At 35.3% G+C, this 19,262-nt stretch overlaps 3 protein-coding genes across 3 annotated transcripts; 2 read left to right on the top strand and 1 right to left on the bottom strand.

Annotated features, from left to right (window-relative positions):
- Positions 1-1,732: 1,732 nt before the first annotated feature.
- On the bottom strand, positions 1,733-3,068 carry LOC122312547 (cysteine-rich and transmembrane domain-containing protein WIH2-like). Its single transcript, XM_043127191.1, has 3 exons — positions 2,860-3,068; positions 2,560-2,734; positions 1,733-1,981 (listed from the first exon to the last, which is right to left on the bottom strand). Exons 1-3 carry the CDS (start codon positions 2,909-2,911, stop codon positions 1,936-1,938), a joined length of 273 nt encoding a protein of 90 aa, XP_042983125.1. The 5' UTR covers positions 2,912-3,068; the 3' UTR covers positions 1,733-1,935.
- A 5,080-nt stretch (positions 3,069-8,148) lies between these two features.
- Positions 8,149-14,333, top strand: LOC122314209 (nucleobase-ascorbate transporter 4-like). The gene is made up of 14 exons (XM_043129633.1): positions 8,149-8,538; positions 8,952-9,049; positions 9,185-9,361; positions 9,483-9,583; positions 9,708-9,783; positions 10,950-11,009; positions 11,421-11,605; positions 11,959-12,055; positions 12,358-12,444; positions 12,550-12,608; positions 13,102-13,193; positions 13,325-13,402; positions 13,567-13,727; positions 13,838-14,333. Exons 1-14 carry the CDS (start codon positions 8,430-8,432, stop codon positions 14,054-14,056), a joined length of 1,599 nt encoding a protein of 532 aa, XP_042985567.1. The 5' UTR covers positions 8,149-8,429; the 3' UTR covers positions 14,057-14,333.
- A 1,102-nt stretch (positions 14,334-15,435) lies between these two features.
- Positions 15,436-17,400, top strand: LOC122314210 (cyclin-D1-1-like). Its single transcript, XM_043129635.1, has 5 exons — positions 15,436-15,939; positions 16,078-16,164; positions 16,250-16,562; positions 16,659-16,789; positions 16,960-17,400. Exons 1-5 carry the CDS (start codon positions 15,649-15,651, stop codon positions 17,221-17,223), a joined length of 1,086 nt encoding a protein of 361 aa, XP_042985569.1. The 5' UTR covers positions 15,436-15,648; the 3' UTR covers positions 17,224-17,400.
- Positions 17,401-19,262: the final 1,862 nt, after the last annotated feature.

Raw genomic sequence — 19,262 nt, 5'->3', positions numbered from 1 at the left:
AAAAAAACTAAAAAGCACCTTAAACATGTTTTTCTAAATAATAAGAAATGTAATTTGAATTTTTAAAAAACTACCAATGGATAAAAGTAATTATACAACTTTTAAATAATTATAACTTTCAAACTTACGAGGATATGGTAATAATTTTTAAAAAATACAATAATCGTCATTTCTCTACCTCAAAAAACATATTTTTAAAATTGTTTTCAAACAAATATAATATATTTAAAAGTGTTTTAAATATATGATTACCGAATAAAAAATAAATTTTTATTAGTATAACTTATTACTTAAACTATAAGCTCTAAAACTATACACTATATTTTTCTACCGCAATTCCAAACATGCATTAAATATGCGAAAAACACTTATTTTTAGGAGTTTAATTTAAAATTTGATAAATATCCTTTTATTAAATATATATATTACATCTAAAAGACATATATCAATTTTTTACGGGTAATGCTAGATATATGACAAAGATATATGACAAATTTAGAGTGTGCAAGCTCTGTATGCTCAATTTAAAAAAAAAGTAAGATTTACCATTAAAAAAATTTATATGTAAGTCTCATATTTATCTATTTTTTTCAAAAGAAGCATGTGAGATTAACACACATTAGAAATGTATATATCATTTTTCATTTTTTAATGGCATGGAGGAAATTTTCTCTACTCCAATTTGGGAAAAAACTCTTATCCTTCAAATCATAACTTAATATATAAAATTCTATGGATGTCAAATTAGGGCACTCTTTGATGAATATTTTATAAATATTTATGCTGCCACTAATATTGTTAAGAGTAATTATAGTCGTGGAATGTGTAAATGTCGTGCAATCGTTTTGAAAAAGAGTGAGATCCATAATAAAAAGTTAATTTTTTTCATGTAGATTCAGTATTAATTCATTTTTTTCAAAAAAATTACGCAATATTTGCACAACTAAGACTGCAAAAATCATTTCTTTATTGTTAATGTCATATTCAGCACACTCATTTGATGTCCCAAAAGAAACGGAGGTTATAGAAATTCGCATGATAATAATAATAAAATACGTAATTCAACATTAAAATTAGTAAGGAAAATGAATACATCATTTTCACAATTCTTTACACAGACGTATTTTAAAAGATGGATATTTTCTATAAAACTCGTTTTATAGAAAAATTTTCAATTTAAAACATTAAAATGTTAAAAAAATATATATTTATCGTTACTCAATTAGCAAATATAGAGTTATCTTTTTCAATTTCGAAGTTTCGCCCTTTCACTTGCTACAATAATCTCTCATTCGGATGTGTACCATTTCATATCCAATTCAGGAATAAGCCCAAACCATGAATTAATGTGGTAGACTCCAAGTATAGCTGTTTGTAAGGTTACCATGATTTCCCTAATGCGTTAATATATTTTAAGATGTCAATATATCAAACATGATATCATAAATTAAAATAATATATTTAAAACTCTACCAGTTCATTATTTTTATTTGTGATTGGTTTGATTTTCACTACTGTTGATACTTTACAGATAAACTTTCAAAAAACAACACTAATCTAAGCATATTTTCATTTCGGATAGAAGGCAGCTTTTAGTTTTAAAAAATTCGAGAAGAAAAGACCTTTAATTTCATTACATTTTAAAATCTTGACAATCAAGATTAAAAAGAAGCAACCAATCAATGTTAATAAAAACAGACAAGGAGACGGGAACTCAAATGAAAAACTCATATAAAGAAAGAAAGAAATGGGTGATGACACGTTCACTTGCACACAAGAGTACAATATTATTAATATTTTATAAGGAACAATAGTCAAGAGAAGGGGGAGGGGGAGGGGGAGGGGGGAGGGTTATAGAAGAAGAAAAACTAGACAATTTAAATAGATGGGAAATGTGAATTCTCCCATTTTTTGCTGCTGCAGAGTTTCTCATGATCAGAAGCAGGCATCCAAGAGGCAACAACAGCATAGAGCAGCCAAACTGCAAATATAATTAAATCCAATCAGGAAAACAACCAACCAATCATAATTATAGCACTAGAGAGCGCCTCATTAATGCAGAGTTACCAATAACAACACTTAACTATTTTACGGAATTAATAGGTTGCGAAATGTGACCCAACAGTCCACAAATATCCTGAACAATATTTTTTTTTTTTTTTCATAGGGCACTCTGGCAAGCGGCGATAAACAAATTTTCTATATCAATTGACAATTATCTAAAAAGAAAAAGAAAACAAAAGGAATAACTAGAATGACTAAAACACCCTCCTTCTATTTCAGGTAAAGGGTACGTTGGGCAATCCCGAAAAAAGAATCCCAACTGCCTAACAATTCATGCGAACGAACCCCTTCTTCTTTCTTCGACTATCGGGTTTTGCGGACAACGGGGGCAAACACCCCCGTGCACGCCTTGTGAGCCCGCAGATCAGTTGTCTCATCCTATTCCCGGAAAATAACCCAGATCGGCCAGGCTCGGATACAAAGGACTCGGTCAAAGTCAACGGAGAGAGAGAGAGAGAGAGAGAGAGAGAGAGAGAGAGAGAGAGGAGGACGTACCAGCCTTCCAAGAAGCCGCCGCTGCCCTGTTGGCGTTGCTGAGGGGGAGGCTGACCGTACTGAGGGGCGTAGGCCGGGGGATATCCCTGCTGAGGATATCCCTGTGGCGGATATCCCTGTGCTGGATAGGCCGGAGGCGGATATGCATCCTTGGGATATCCTTCCGGCGGATAGCCTATTAGTCACCAATTCCACAAGAAGCATCAAATTAACATCCAAAGAAACCAGAACAAAAACACAGATCCAACACAAGAAATATCCTCTCAACACCGAAATAGATTCAAGATTATAGGGTCTGACCTTGTGGAGGAGGGACACCAACAGGATGTTGATGCTGATTGTAATAACTCATACTTTAAGTTTGCTTGATGGGTTAGCCGTGCCGCTGATATCTCCTTTATATCGAATCTTTCCTTCCCCAAAATGAGTTCTTGAGGAGGTGGGTGTCACAGAGAGGGAAGTGAGGGGCTATTTTATAGTATATACGTGTTTTCAATGCTACCTCTCTCTCAATTGAAAAAAAAAGAGGAAAAAAACAAAAACGCGGACTTTGAATTGAGAGAAGAAGTTGGATGGAGCCGTCAACCGAGGGAGGTTTCGTTCTGGTTTCTTGTTTGTTTAGTCTTAAATCACTCAATATATTTTGCAGCAAATACGATTTTGACACGTAATAATAGCCATGAGGAAAAATTGGTAGTCTATAATGAGGTGGCAAGATCAAGGGTTGTGATCGATTCTTTCAAGGTTATCTATTTAGGTGGCCATTGTGTTGCCTTAGTGGCGGAGAAAGATATTCCCAATAAAAACCGCGTCCAAGGCGCGTAGTATAAAATATTAAGGTTCTGTTTGGTAGATAGAAAGTTTTATCTGAAACTCAAAATTCTTATTTTATCATTACAATTTTTTCAAATCTCCATACAAAATATAATAAATAATTTAACTTTTTCTTAACTTTTTCAAATCTCAAAACAATAATAATATTAAAATATAATATTTTAATATTTTATCTTAAATTCAAAATTTTCATCTCACTTACCAAGCAGAACCTAGATACAAGTTGTTCTGAGACTGAAAACTCTCAGATCAAAAAATAGAACAATGTTACATGTACATTCTTTTTTAATATTTTACATAATTAGATTTTAAATTGATGATATTTTTAGAAAATAATACTATTTTATAAGAAATATTCTTAATTAAAAATAAAATTGTATAAAGAATTATATAAAAGACGCTACTATCTAATAATGTAATTAGTCAAAATAATTATTTAATATTAAAAAAAATGATACAACTAATTATAATAATAAAATTTATAAAATATACCTAAAAATGGTTTTATATATATATATATATATTTTTTTTAAATGTACAAAGTTTTCCGAAATCACCTTAATTCTTCCAGTAAAAAACGCGTTGACATTGGTTTTCTTAATTAGTCAGAATTTACAAATACGCGTAAATTCGAGAGGGCAACTCACGGGCTCCACCTTAATAACACGACAAGATTAGGATCGGTAGGAGTCCAGACTCTACTGATATATGGACCACATTCTAATTCATTGAAGGCTTTTAGAACTCATGTCACTTGGACACAAACAGAAGTCTTAATTACAAAATAGAAATGCATTAAACTAAGGACGTAGACAGCACGAAATACTTTTTTCCTTTTTCATTTTCTTATAACAAATTATATATATTTATTTATTTTATCAATTTTATTATAAAAAATAAATATTTATAACAAATTATTTATGATAAAAATAACTATATATAACAAAAAAAATATTTATTTTTTAGACAATAGTCATTTTTCATAAAAAATAAATGACAATAAATAAATAAATTTCTTGTAATACAATAATTTAGGAAGGTTAGTGGTGAAAATGTGCTGCATGTGGTCTAAAGTGGAGGTTAATTAATTAATTAATTAATTAGGTTGAATGCTTCTAACTAATTAATTAATTAACGTTGCCATCCCATGCTTTTTTAACCCCAAAAAAAAGCAAGTTAGCTGGCCAGGTGGACGGCACGGCAGCCAACTAATTCATTGGCCATTTCGTCAATTTTAGACAATCCACCTAAATACATTCATAAATAATGCTGAAAATTCACAAACATCCTTTTCAATAGATTAAGGTGAGAAGGTATTTATAGTAGTGAATTATATAACTGCAATGTAATTATTTTAAAAAAATAAATAAAATATAAAATTTATATTAAAAAATTAAATATTTAATAATAAATCTTATTTTTTTTTAAAACGATTATTTAATATTTAAATATTTTACGATTATATGTAGAATTACTCTATAATCTATTAATAGAACACGCAAATATTATATATCTTTTATGGAAAATGTTAGAGATCAAGCCTATCAAACTAACCGTTCACGTATTTTGATTTTTTAATTTTTTTTATTTATGATTAAGAAAATAATTATTTTTCTAAATAATTAAGAATATTAAAAAAATATTTTAAAAAAATAATCTTCATATTTATGTACCGCTAGAACCTTCCATCTTTTACTGGAGAACGTTTTCCTGTCTTATTCGACAAAATAACCAAATTATTCAATGTTGATGCAACGTCATGCATGCATCCAGTCTGACGTTTTGTAGAATAATACAAGCAATATGTAGGACCCCGAATGAGCCATGCGGGACTAACGAAAATGAATACGTCACCAAAATTTATCATATTGGAGTAAACGGTACGCCTTTAATTTTTATATTTTTATTTATTTTAGTATTTCAGTTGGATGAGACTGTTTGGAATTTACTTCTTAATAATACAAAACATTGGGAAAAAAACAAAAACAATGCATTTGCTGCAAAGAATAAGATTTCTCTATCGGGTATACCACTATCCATTTACTATATTTATAAAGTATTATGATTTTTTTTTTATCATTTTTAAGTATTTTTTTAACATCTTTAATCATTAAAAAAATTAAAAAATATATAATTTTATTAATAATCATTTCCTTAACTATTAAATAAAAAAATTAATTACAAAAAAGTAATAAATAGATAGTAAAAGAATATTAACCCTATCATTTTCCTTCTCTATAATATTTGTTAGATCATGTTGTCCTTAGTTATTTATATGTAGAAATGCTAAAGTCACATATAGGAATCCTGACAGTTAAAAAAAAATTATTTTATTTTATTTTATTTACTTTATAATTAAAAAATAATTTTTAACGATGTTATAAATTTTTAAAAAATATTAAAAAAAATACATATGTGTAAAGATAACATGGATTGGTAATATGGTATCTTCTCTTGTCCTAAACGAGACAAAAGAAAGAGGTTGACGTTGTAAAAGCATTCACATTAGTTTCATCAAAATTATCTTTAAAATTTGATGAAAAGTATAAATTTTTCATAAATCTAAAACCTTCATATTCATAATCTCACATTGGATTAGCTATTGAATTCATCAAAATAATAATATAATATTATTTTTTTAATAATAATATAATTTTTTTTTCATTTTTAGCAATTAAACTAACTATAGGTACATTAATAATTTAATTTTATACTTGGGGCTGACCATAAATCTAAAACTGAAATGAAACTAAGGTTGCATGGGAAAAAAAATGAGAGAGGAAAAATAAAGTATAATAGTTGGGAATTAAAATGTAGTAAAATAATTGGTTGATGAGTGTATAGTAACCCTTCAAATTTGAAAGAAACTATAGATTTACTGTAGCTCAAAACTCCTAATTTCTCATTTGATGAATCCAATGCAGCTATGATTTATATATATTAATCATTTTATACATTTGACTTGATTTTTGATGAAGCCAATACCAATACTCTAAGCATAGTTGACATGGCTTGCAATCATAGGTCATGTCAAGTTTAATGATATATTGCTGTCTGACGGAGGGTGTATGCACGGTTTGATACAACGGGATTTTTTTTTTTTGTTTTTTGTCGGTGCAGTCTGAAACAAATAACAACCACCAAACACACGTTTTTATTCAAGATGGACTAAAAAATAATACGAAAAAAGGAAAAATTATTATTTGTTTGAAACTCGAGTAGTAATTAAAAATATTATTTAAATGATAGTATACATGAGATAGAATAGTATTTTATTAGCTTAAAATACATTTGTGTGTTGAATTTTTTTGTAATTATAATACGTTTACAAGTTGGTTCATAAATTATAAAACATTTTCTTATTAGTCCTTTAATTAAATTGAAAAAGGGAAAAAAAATTGGGGAGGGATTTTCGGCCCAAAAGAAAGGTGGAGAATTTTCGAAGCCAAAGCCCATTAAACGTGCTCATAAGCAAAGTGCGCGATCCGGGCCGGGCTTGAGAAACGCCCATAGAATTGAAGTTTGAGTGAAAATGGAAAGGCCCAGCTCTTTAGGATCTAAAGCAGTTGGCAGCAGGCCAATGCCGTAGGGAGATTATTGTTCACCAATACAATCCAACCGATGCCGGAAAGCATGGTTGGTGCACCTTCCTTTTTGACTCACTACATCTTCCAAATAATAACTAAAAGAATATTTGAATTACTCAAGGCTCAAGAGTCAAAGAGGGAATCGCCTGAGATTTTCATTTCAGTACATTTGCAAAGAGATGCGTTGGGAGTGGGAGAGGAATCCCTCCTCGACCCCCCGACACAGTACGGATAAATCTGACCAAATATTCCACTGACAATTACCCATTTATGTTCTTAAAAAAAAAAAAAGGTCTCGAAATTAATTAACATCTTTTTACAGAAAAGACAGCTATTTAATTTGTTTTCTCGATTTCTTCTGTAATTTCATTTTGCTACGTGGGTTTTGTCTTTAGGTAATTATTTAGTTGATAAATACAAGAGGAATGATAATATGCATGTAATGCGTAATTATTTAAAAATATATATATATAAAATATACAAGAAAATAAAATTAATTTATTAATAATAAACTCTAATTTTTTTTATACCCAGGATTAATCTAATATAAAAGCCGAAGGGGCGTGGTGCTAATTTGCAAGATTGGTTTGAATTCCAAGTTGTTCCATATCTGTTACACTGTGACCTAAAGGTGCAGGCCGCAGCTACTACTATTTCCTTCCTTTATTTGGGTGCATGCAGGCTGTTGTTTCCCAAATCAGGCTCACTAAAAATAACATAGGCTTTGGAAACAGCCTTGGTTGAAGGCAATTAAAACAAGGATGGAAAGCAAAGTAGTTCAATGAATGGAAAAACGAAAACGACTCTGAAATGCAAATTCCATGTCTGGTGTCCAAATACTTGACGCGGATGCGCAACCAAAAACCAAAGCCCCACGCATCCAAACAAACAAATTACAAACCCATGTACTGCGTGCAGTACTACTCTGAACAGAGAGGCATATAGAGAGATCAGTGTGTTGTTTACAAAAAGAGAACGTCAATGTAGAAGGAGAGTGGGTCGAAGTTGGTAACTTTCCAAGGAAAAAACATAATAAATTAACACAATGAGTATGGAAATCTCTCTCTCTCTCTCCGAGTCTCACTTTCTTTGTAAGTTGTAGTTACAGCTAGCTCTATCCTAAATAAACAAGAAAAGAAAAAGTGGCAAAAAGGTATATATGTTATGCATGCATATATAATCAATCACTACTATTGCTGCAACCAAATTCACAACGACGCCGCCTAACTCCATCTCTGAGATTCCTCTATATCATCATCATTAATTATCATGCCTCTCTATCTCTCTCTCTTTATATTAGTCCACCATCGTGCCAGTTTGAATAGGCAGAAGAAATTCTTTGATACACACAGAGGCTGAGCTTTCTTATAAAACGCCTACACTAGGCACACGCAAACATAGAATCTCATATACTCAGAGAGAGAAAGAGTGTGTGTGTGTGTGTGAGAAATGGCTGTGGGTGGAGGAGGAGGAGGTGGTGGTAGTGAGTTTCAACCACATCCGGTCAAAGAACAGCTTCCCGGTGTCGACTTCTGTGTCTCTAGCTCTCCCGCTTGGCGTAACTCTCTCTGTCTCTCTGTCGTATATTTTTCCGTTTCTAATTATTTCTTTCTTTCTCTCATTCTTTGAATTAATTGGTCACCAAGTTTTATGTTTCATTTTTGCTTTTTATCAACCTTAGTCTTGCAAAAGGTTGTCGTTCTCTCGCATTTGGATTTGATCTTTCCTCGACTATTAAAATGATAAACATTCTCCTGCAGTTTCCAAACAACCAAACATAACTTGTATATATTCTGATTTTCATTTGGCTTCCCTGCTTTTATTACATTATGCATATATCTACGCGTTTTTAATATTTCCTAGAAATTAACGCTTCCAGTACTATAAATAGTCCTTTTAAGTTAAATATCCACGGATGTCTCAATTTCGTATGTGCAAAACGATTGCTAAACTGGACTTAATTGGTTGCAGCTGAAGCCATTCTTCTCGGATTCCAGCACTACCTGGTGATGCTTGGAACCATTGTTATCATCTCAACAATTCTTGTCCCTCTAATGGGTGGTGGCAATGTAAGAATTGATCTCAAATTATCGCTCACACGCACGCACGAGCACCCAATATACGTACATATAATCCCATTACTCAGTTATTTTTCTATATTCTATTGACCAAATGACAGTGTGTTATTGTCACTGTTATTATAGGTGGAGAAGGCTCAGGTGATAGATACTTTCCTATTTGTTGCGGGTATAAACACTCTCTTGCAGACTTTGTTCGGGACTCGGCTGCCAGTTGTGATGGGGGCTTCATACGCTTTCGTTCTCCCTATTACTACACTTACCTTGTCGAGTAGGTTCGGTGCAGTCACAGATCCCCGTCAGGTATTATTTAACGTTTGTTGTTGTCCTTCTTAGGACTCTGTTTGGTTCTAGGACAGAATGACCAGGCGGTGGTCAAAGAGAACGCTTACAATATGTCTCATATGTTCGTGATATTTTACAGAGGTTTAAACAGACTATGAGAGCAGTGCAAGGAGCACTCATTATTTCATCTCTCCTCCAAATGATTATTGGATTTTTTGGTTTCTGGAGAATCCTTGGGAGGTAGGAGACTGGAAAATAGTTTTATTGGATTTGAGGATATATTTATTTTATTTGTTTTTTGGGAATTTATTCATTATTCAGTTGTTCGATCGAGGAACTAATGAATAAATTTCGAGGTATGCAGGTTTATTAGCCCTCTTGCTGCAGTTCCTCTTGTTACTCTTACTGGACTTGGTCTGTTTGCGCTTGGTTTCCCACAAGTAAGATTACTGAACCCTTCATTTTGTTATTTTTCATTACTCGATAGTTTTTATGCAGGGCACAGTTTCCGGTTCTATATTTCAATCACCCTCATTCGTACTCGGAAGAATGTGTTCAGACTCTACACTGTTTGGAAAATCTCATCTGTGGTTCTGTCCGATCTCTAAGGGACTGGAATATTAGTTTGCTATCATTGATTATTCATTGCTGATTAGAAAAAAGGAAAAATTGGGAACATATTATTTTGTTAAGATATAAAATAAATAATAAAATCTATCACTTTCCATCAACTTAACCTCTTGGGATATATGGTAATTTCACATGATAGTAAAGCAGAGATCATAAGTTTGAATCCTAACTCTAAACTCTATCCATTTTATTAAATATTTTACGGCAAATGAAATTAGACTATTTTGGATCTCATATTTTATCGAGTTGTGATCAAGAAAGAGGCCACCCTTGAAGGCGTTTTCATTATCGGAAGCATAACCAAACAACTTTAACATGTACACCAACTTTTTGTGTTGAGGATGTTGATGGCGATCTCCTCTCTCACATCTGTGACAAGGAAGTATAGTTCAATGTATCGGCAAAAGGGGAATCTAGTCTTATGCAAAATTGTGTGATAGGTGAGTTCTAAGGTGCAGGAGGTATGTACAAGCCACTAGAACTTGCGGCGAGGGTTGGCTACATGCTTGGATAGGAATGGATCTGCATGCGAGAATGCATGTAAGAGTCGAGGGAGCGGATCTGATAGGCCCTAGCTAGTTGAAGATATATCTCGATCAATTGACTTGTTTTCTTTATCTACTTGGGAGTTTTTGCCGGCCGAAAAGTAGTGAAACTCTCTGGCAGGTCTTAACTTGTCCAGGATTGATCTAGATCAGCTTATTGTTTTGTTTGTTCAACTAATTCTTTAAATAGCCTCAACTAATTCAAAATTTATTTGGGAACTGCACATGGAGTTCCTACATATTCATATATTCTACAGGAGTGTTTATATTAATTAGGTGGCTTCACTTACACGTAAAGCTTTTAAGTAAATGATCTTTTTTTTCCATTACCTGGACTAATGCACTGAAGTTGGACTTCCAGATTGATTATTCATTTAATGTATATTAATTGTCTCATGAAAATGACCTTTATTTTTCATTGACCCTTGTAGCTGGCAAAATGCATTGAGGTTGGACTGCCAGAATTGATTATAGTGATTATTTTATCTCAGGTAAGCAATGTCCTTGAGCATCTGCTGCTTTGTCATCTAAAATTTTCCTCAATATTTTGAAATAAGAAAGGCATGCTTGATATTCTTGTTTGCATTGCTCCAACTAATCTGCTTCGGCTTGGCATATTCTGATTTGGTTGATATCATATCATATAAATCTAGAGAGGAACCATGCAGTTGTCCCTATGACAACTCTTAGGCAGGATGTAGGGTAATAGGCTAGATATCACTTCCCAACCTTGCGTTCTTACTTTGCGCCAATAGAAGGAAGAGATCTCATGATCTCTCAACTTTCTCGAACCTGCAAAGTGAAAAGAGATATTAACTGCATACAAATTAGGAAACTCTACTCTTCACCTTTCATTGCTTAATATCTTTCACAAGACTTATTTGACTTTTTTTGTCTTGCAGTATATACCCTCTATGTTAAAATCAAACAGGGCCATATTTGATCGATTTGCTGTCCTACTCTCGGTTGCAATTGTATGGGTCTATGCAGAAATTTTGACTGTAGCTGGAGCATATGATAATCGACCTTTAAAAACCCAACTAAGTTGCCGTACCGATCGTGCTGGGCTCATAAGTGCCGCCCCTTGGTGAGCTCATATATAAAACCTCAGCTGTAATCCATTTAATTTGCATCACTCATTTTCATGAACACTTGTATTCACATCTTCAAGTGATTACTCATACTTCAGAGCTTTAGATTAAACTTACACCTTACTCTTTCTTTCTGGTATTGGTGTTATTATAACTTTCAAAGTTTGCCCCTGGTCGATTTTATTATGTGTTTACTAGAAACATGATCATTGAGACATACGAGTTTGCCGGTTGCTACCTTAATCATGTTGGATTTCAAACAATATTTTCTTGGCCATTGTAAATTATTGATCAAATTTATGCTTCACTTTATGTGGGAACTGAAATCATTCTACATTGCCATATGTAGGATTAGGGTTCCATATCCGTTTCAGTGGGGGAGTCCGACATTTAATGCAGGAGATGCTCTTGCAATTATGGCTGCTTCTTTCGTTGCTATCATAGAGGTTTGATTTATTAAAGCATTAATTAACCTTCTTTATAACTCTAGCTGGTGATATGGTAATCTGCCTATGCTTGTTGATGATATGAGAATGCAACAGAGGTCAAATTATGCATATGTAAGTTTAGATTACGGAGGTCAAACATGCATGGAGATGGTTATCTACAGATTCTTGTGTTGTAAAGCTTGGGAATCCTGTGAAGATCCCTAGACAATCCATGCTCTGCCCTTGTTCCTTCTTTAAAACTTGTACTGTTATCCACATGATGAGTACTTGTCTATTTTAGTAATAATTTCTCTTTGCAGTCCACAGGTACATATATTGCAGCGTCGAGATATGGGAGTGCGACACATATACCTCCTTCTGTACTCAGCCGTGGTGTTGGCTGGCAGGTTGCTATTGATACTCTGATGCCTCGTTCTTTGTTACTGTATTCAGTACATTTTCTACATTGATCGTCCTCTCTCCTTCGGCTGTTTAATGCTAATAAATTTCAGGGAATAGGCACTCTGTTGGATGGCTTTTTTGGCACTGGAAGTGGCTCCACTGCATCAGTGTAAGCATTAACCATGCTTCTAATACTTATTCACTTTTCATGGAGAAATTCCTTAGATCAGGACTCATGCTTTTTTGTTAGGGATATAAACATTTCCATAGTCTCCAAATGAGGCTTTAATCGACATGTTAAGACACCTGCATCTTAATCCAAAAGCCAGCCCTCTTATATAATAGATGTTGCATTCCACTCCCTCACGCATGTATACTCCAACGAGTTCAACTTTTGCATTACATGATTGTGAAACTTTCATATAGCCTTTAATGCTGCAATATCTAAGTCTTCTATAGACTGGTTTTGAAGAACATTGGATTGATTTATGAAAATCCTGTAGTCTACAAGACTTTTCAATAAAAAAAAAAAATATACTAGATTTCTCTCTCTCTCTCTCTCTCTCTCTCTCTCTCTCTCTCTCTCTATATATATATATATATATATATACACACACACAAAGATATGTAATCTAACTATGTAGTATTTATTCCGTTCAAAGTGAAAATGCAGGTCTTTTGGGATTAACCCGAGTTGGAAGTAGAAGAGTCGTTCAAATAGCAGCTGGATTCATGCTTTTCTTCTCTGTTTTAGGTGTGGTATTTCATACATTAATAGCTTAATTAGCCATTCTTACACGGTATCTTTATCTAGCTTTGATATTGTTGTTAAGATTATTACATTTAACCTAATGAACGATCTTGTGTCCCTAATTCTTGTCCCAGGAAAATTCGGGGCTGTCCTTGCTTCTATTCCATTACCGATTGTGGCGGCATTGTACTGCGTTCTCTTTGCCTACGTGGGTATGTATCGCTTTACTATGGTCATTCTAGATGGTAGGACCCAATGGCTCTAGAAGACTAGAGACAACACAGTACACATTTTTAAAATGTTCTAAACATGAATTATGCTTCTAACGTTTGATTTCTTGAACTTTTTATTTATTTATTTTGTTGTGGTTGAGCAGTTTCAGCTGGCCTTGCTTATCTTCAATTCACCAATCTAAACAGCTTCAGATCAAAATTTATTCTCGGCTTTGCTCTCTTCATGGGTCTTAGTGTGCCTCAATATTTCAATGAGTACCTGTTGATATCCGGGCGGGGTCCTGTCCACACAGGCGCTATATGGGTGTGTATAATTCATAATTTACCTTTCCTATAGGCTTAACATTGGTTACTTTTCTTATGGTGAACTGAACTGAACTGTAAGTTAATTAATTTGGTTTTCATTACTCGCAGTTCAACACCATGATACAAGTCCTTTTTTCATCTCCGGCAACGGTGGCAGCTATAGTTGCTTTCATTTTGGACTCTACATTAGGCCGTGGCCACAGCTCAACCCGTCGAGACAGCGGGAGGCACTGGTGGGAGAAGTTCAGGTTCTATAACCAGGATACTAGGAGCGACGAGTTCTATGGTCTGCCTTATAACCTTAACAGGTTCTTCCCCTCATTCTGATTGTTGAGTTATAGCTTCCCATTGTGGACTAGAAATGGAAAACTATTCCTGGAAACATTTTAAATTTGTTGAGCGTATGGCATCCTTTTGTACTTCAGCCATTGCCTTTCTTAAGTGCAAAAATACGAGAGGGTGAGAAAATATAGTAATATAGTTGAGCATGACACTGGCAATACCGGTATTGCATACTTAATCTTGTATTTTAGCTTCTTATAGATGAAAATATGTGATAATACAGATTTCAGCAGTAAAAGTTACAATTTATCTTTCGTTATAAGTTTGACTGCTTAACAAAGATGGAAAATAAGTGACTATGCATGAAAAAAGGAAGGAAAAATGCAAATGGGTGATAACTTGAGGGCTGAAATGATAATTTTGATAGTTTGGTAGTCATGTTTCAAAAGAAATGATTATTTCTTAGTATAAAGTGTAATTCATGGAATTTTTGAATGGATCAACCATGTCATGAAATGAAATATCAATGATCCCTCTAGTCCCAATTAATTGTATAATCTAAATTAATATATAAATATAAGGTAACCGTGGACGCATGTGATTGTGAAAATGACTCCAGCTGTTCCGCCGGCCCTACACCTCCCACCCAAAGGCCCACCAGTATTTACACCCTTTACAAGACTGACCCCAGTCGACATCCTGGCCATCGTCTTCGGCCCTTTTTTCGCACCGAAAATCTACAACCCAAACTAAAACCCAATCTCAACAGTCCAACAGCAGTATAGCCATAGGACGTGTATCACAGTATCACCACACACGGGTATATCATCCCGTGGGCTGATTGGCACCAAAGGTGTACCATGTCTTTTGGTTCCAACAGCCGGAGGCGACTTTTGTTGGGACGAAGCCTTGACGAGGTACGTGCATGGTGATGATGGACCTCTTCTAGTTCTAGTTGAGGAAGTTCGAATTTTATGTGCCATTTGGGTAGCAGCTCATGCTACGTCAACTTCAAATCAACTTCTCCTTCTTGGTTTATGCTTCACAACAGCTACAGATCGAGTTATGACCTGTATTTAAAAAAATTCCTCTTCAAATACGAAATGCGCAGCTTCCATAAGGAAAATCAACGATTTTATGGGCTAATTATGGATTCTTTTTCCCGGTAAATGGGCAGAGAAATACTCCTCTTAAAAATATACTCAAATAAAATTGATTTGAAGACGTAGTGGGGCTATATGATATAGTACATAGCGACATCTAAACGACCAGCCGGGACATTAAAAGCTCACAGCTGCAATAAAATGTCTGTTATATGACAAAGAAAGCGAAATAACCCAAATACCAAAACTAAAATAAATACGAATAATAGTAATTAAATTTAATAAAAAAAACTAGTATTTTTTTTCAAGGGAGGAGAGAGATTGATGAGAGACAGAAAGAGAGACAATAAAGAGTATGCTATATACCCAAACCCATAAAGCCAAAGCTAGCCATGACCAGAGCAAACATTTCCCACTCCATCTCCACCACTACCACCACAAGCACCAATCCCAGCCGTCTCCGTCTCGCCGCCGCTACCAATGCAGTCGCCTTAGTTAACTTTCTCTTCTTAGTCTACCACTCTCTCTGCCTCCATGTCTCACTCGACCGGCCACTCCTCCCTCGCTGCTGCTGCTACTACTACTAGCTTGTACTGCGGTGAGGACACCGGCGACATCGTCTCCTGTTGCTCAGACACGTTGATCCCCGATCAGCCCCCATCTACGTCTCTCTTCGCTCATTCTTCGCCGTCCGATGAGTACACCATTTCCGCGCTCATCGACTCGGAGACCCACCACGTTCCCCACCCGGACTATCTTAGACGCTGTCGTGACCGCTCGATCGACGTTACCGCTCGCCAAGACTCCATCAACTGGATCTTGAAGGTAAACACTTAAGACGCGCTTACCGAAGTATACGTATACGTATACGTACGTAATTGGCATAGCCTACATTAATTAACGATATCTGGACGTGGGAATTTTGGATTGCTTTTTAGGTGTGCTAATTTTTGTGTGGCACAGGTGCATGCGTATTATCACTTCAGACCGGTTACGGCTTTCCTCTCCATCAACTACTTCGATCGTTTCCTCTCCTACCAATCTCTACCGGTAAGTGTATTTTCCAAGGGAAAGTTCATATTTTCCGGGAGGAAGTCTGACAATGACAGCTTTGCTCGTTTTGTTTTCACCTCAGCAACCAAATGGGTGGCCTTTTCAGCTGCTATCAGTGGCGTGTTTGTCTTTAGCGGCGAAAATGGAGGAGCCCCAGGTCCCACTCCTGTTCGACCTTCAAGTATTTGAGCCCAAGTTCGTCTTCGAATCGAAAACGGTTCAGCGAATGGAGCTATGGGTCATGGCCATTCTCGACTGGAGATTGCGCGCTGTCACGCCCTTCGATTTCCTTGACTATTTCATCTCCAAACTCGCATCTTCTTCGACTCCTAAACCCGAGCTCTTCAACCGCGTCTTCTCCGCTTGTTCGGATCTCATTCTGAGCACCACCCGCGGTAAATCCAAACCCAGAGCCAATCCCTCGCGGATTCTCTTTTATATATATACTTGATTATTACCGGTCTATAGCGTAATATTTTATTATATTTCAGCGATCGATTTCTTGGGTTTTTCGCCGTCGACAATAGCTGCAGCTGCCGTGCTTTGTGCCACTGCTGGAGGTTCTGATTCACTGGCGATAGATGGCAAATTGCCTGTGGTTTTTCACGAGAGTGTAAACAAAGTATTACTCTGGGGCCTGACTATAATTTTACTTTTTTGTTTGGGTTTGATTCGTGAATAAGAATTCTCTCTTTTTTTCGCGAGAAACTCGAAGCGAAGTTGTATACAGAAGGGCATAGAAAGCAGTGTAACATATTTTTGGATCTTTTTCCTTTGGTTTTTTGGGAACAGGAATCGGTGATAAGCTGTCACCAACTAATGGAGGAGTACCTGATCGACACGTGTCCGGCGGCCGACCTTAAAGACCGCAGATCGGAGGCGGCGGCGCCACCAAGCCCCATCGGTGTCCTTGATGCTGCTGCCTGTGGAAGCTGCGACACGCGGTCGGAGAACCCCGGCTCAATTGAGTTGGCCGAAGCTGAAGCCGAGCCGCCAACGAAGAGGATACGAATGCCATCCTCTGCGCCAGATACTACAGAAGCGGTACTAAGATAAGGCACCAACCATGTCCTATTTTTCTCTCTTTTCACATCTTTTGTCAGAGAAAGAGAGGTCTCCTTTTTTTTTTCTTTTTTTTTATTTATTTAAATTTTGTTCTTTTTTAGAATCGTCGTTAAAGTCTTCTTTTTGGACCTCTGGATTATGAAATGGACGGCCAGGATTGGAACCAAAGGTAAATTAATTAGGAAGAGGGAATTTTATTGTTTTAATAATAATATTTATAAAGTTTATATAAATATGATATAAGACACTTTTTGTGGTCTAAAGCCCCCGGGGCTGGTCCAGCTACTAATTGTGGGCATTTTGGTAAATGGCAATGACCCCTAGGGGTACGTACATCTTTCTCCCTCAATAGTAATAATAATAATAATAAAACATTGTCTCATGATGTTTCAATAATTCAGAGAGGCCCTTTTATTAATTAATTCAATCATATTTGTGCTCTGCAATTGCCATGGAGAAACCGAGGCCGTACTCACCGTGTATGCACGTGTTTTTATTTTTGAGTTGTCCGAAATACCCCCCAATTAACTACAGGTATTTCAGTAGCAATGATACTTTATTTTCTTGATCGAGGGTGGTTGTAATGTTTGGGCCAGTGGACCCGAGCCACGTGCACGACAGGAAGTACGGCCAAGTGGGGTTTGTGCAGTACACTGTACGCGGCGTATGTCTCCCATCCGTAGATGTTTTGAGCCTGCGATCTAATGCCAAACCTATTCAACATCTAAGGCCTTGTTTGTTTAGCCAAAATTAAAAATTTCATCTCATCTCATTTCAACTCATCATTACATCTTTTTCAAATTCCAATATACAATATAATAAACAATCTAACTTTTTCAAATCTCAATACAAAATTAATATTAAAAAATTATATTATAACAATATTTTATTTATTACTATTTAAAACATCTCATCTCATCTCATCTGTGTAATCAAGCGGAGCCTAATTTTTGCTACTCAGCTACCATGGCTATGGGCCTATGAGTATGCTCCTCACATTTATTATCAGTATATATTATTATTATTTCTAAAAAATAATTTTTAAAAATCTTTAAATATTAAAAAAAAAAATACACCACTTTGTACAAAGATCTCATAGGGTAAGTATATTTTTTCTTATTTGAAAGTTGAAGGATGGGAGGCATGACGTCGGCATGACGGGGTATAAGACACGTAAGAGGTGGTGACATGGCTGGAGAGAAGGGATTTGGAGGGAAAGGATCCGAGCGGAGGGGGTGATGGGAGACAGAGGGGTGGAATCTATGGATGCCGTCCAGGTGTAAAAAGATCAACAGTAGAAGTTTTAGTACAACTGAGGCAAAGATTTGATTTGATGGGGGCAGGGAAGGGGGAAGGGAGAGCCCACTGCACGTCACATCTCATCGGAGGTTGTACGGGAACAGCAAGCCCAAAAAGTTCCTTACCCTATTATTATTATTTATTTATTTATTATTATTATTATCAAGAGAGAGAGGGCTTATTTCGTACTCAGCGATGGTGTAAAGGTCAATTTTGGGCCGTTGGATCGGATTAATTATGGTGTTCCTTTTTAAGTTGACTCCTCCTCGAGCTTTATGGTAGAAAAATATGATGAAAATAATGAAATCAAGCAGTCAGAAAATAAAATATGGACTGCTCGATCGCAAGAGCAATGGCCCAATAGCGTGCCTTTTGCACGATCTGATTAAGTTTCTCTCGTTCGCTTTTACCGAACCTGAATTTGACGAACTCTACCAACAAAATGAAACGAAACGCGTTTCGCTTTCGCCCCCTTTTTTAAATTAAAAAAAATGATAAGTTAGGTATAATAGTTAATTATATATATATTTTTTAAAATACGATTGTATTTAATATTATTTAAAAAACAAAAAACAGAGAGGACAAGAATAGATAGCAGAGCCAAAACTCTAGCCACATCATGAGGTTAATAATAAGTCTTCACCTTATCATTGGTGCAGTTGAAGTTATTGTCACTATTTCTTAGTGGGAGAGCTAGCACTTGTGGAAATACTTTATGGTGTGTTGTCACT

The sequence above is a fragment of the Carya illinoinensis genome, chromosome 6 (genome assembly GCF_018687715.1).
Source record: "Carya illinoinensis cultivar Pawnee chromosome 6, C.illinoinensisPawnee_v1, whole genome shotgun sequence".
In the NCBI taxonomy this organism is placed as follows: Eukaryota; Viridiplantae; Streptophyta; class Magnoliopsida; order Fagales; family Juglandaceae; genus Carya; species Carya illinoinensis.
This window is presented reverse-complemented; position numbering and strand designations above follow the sequence as displayed.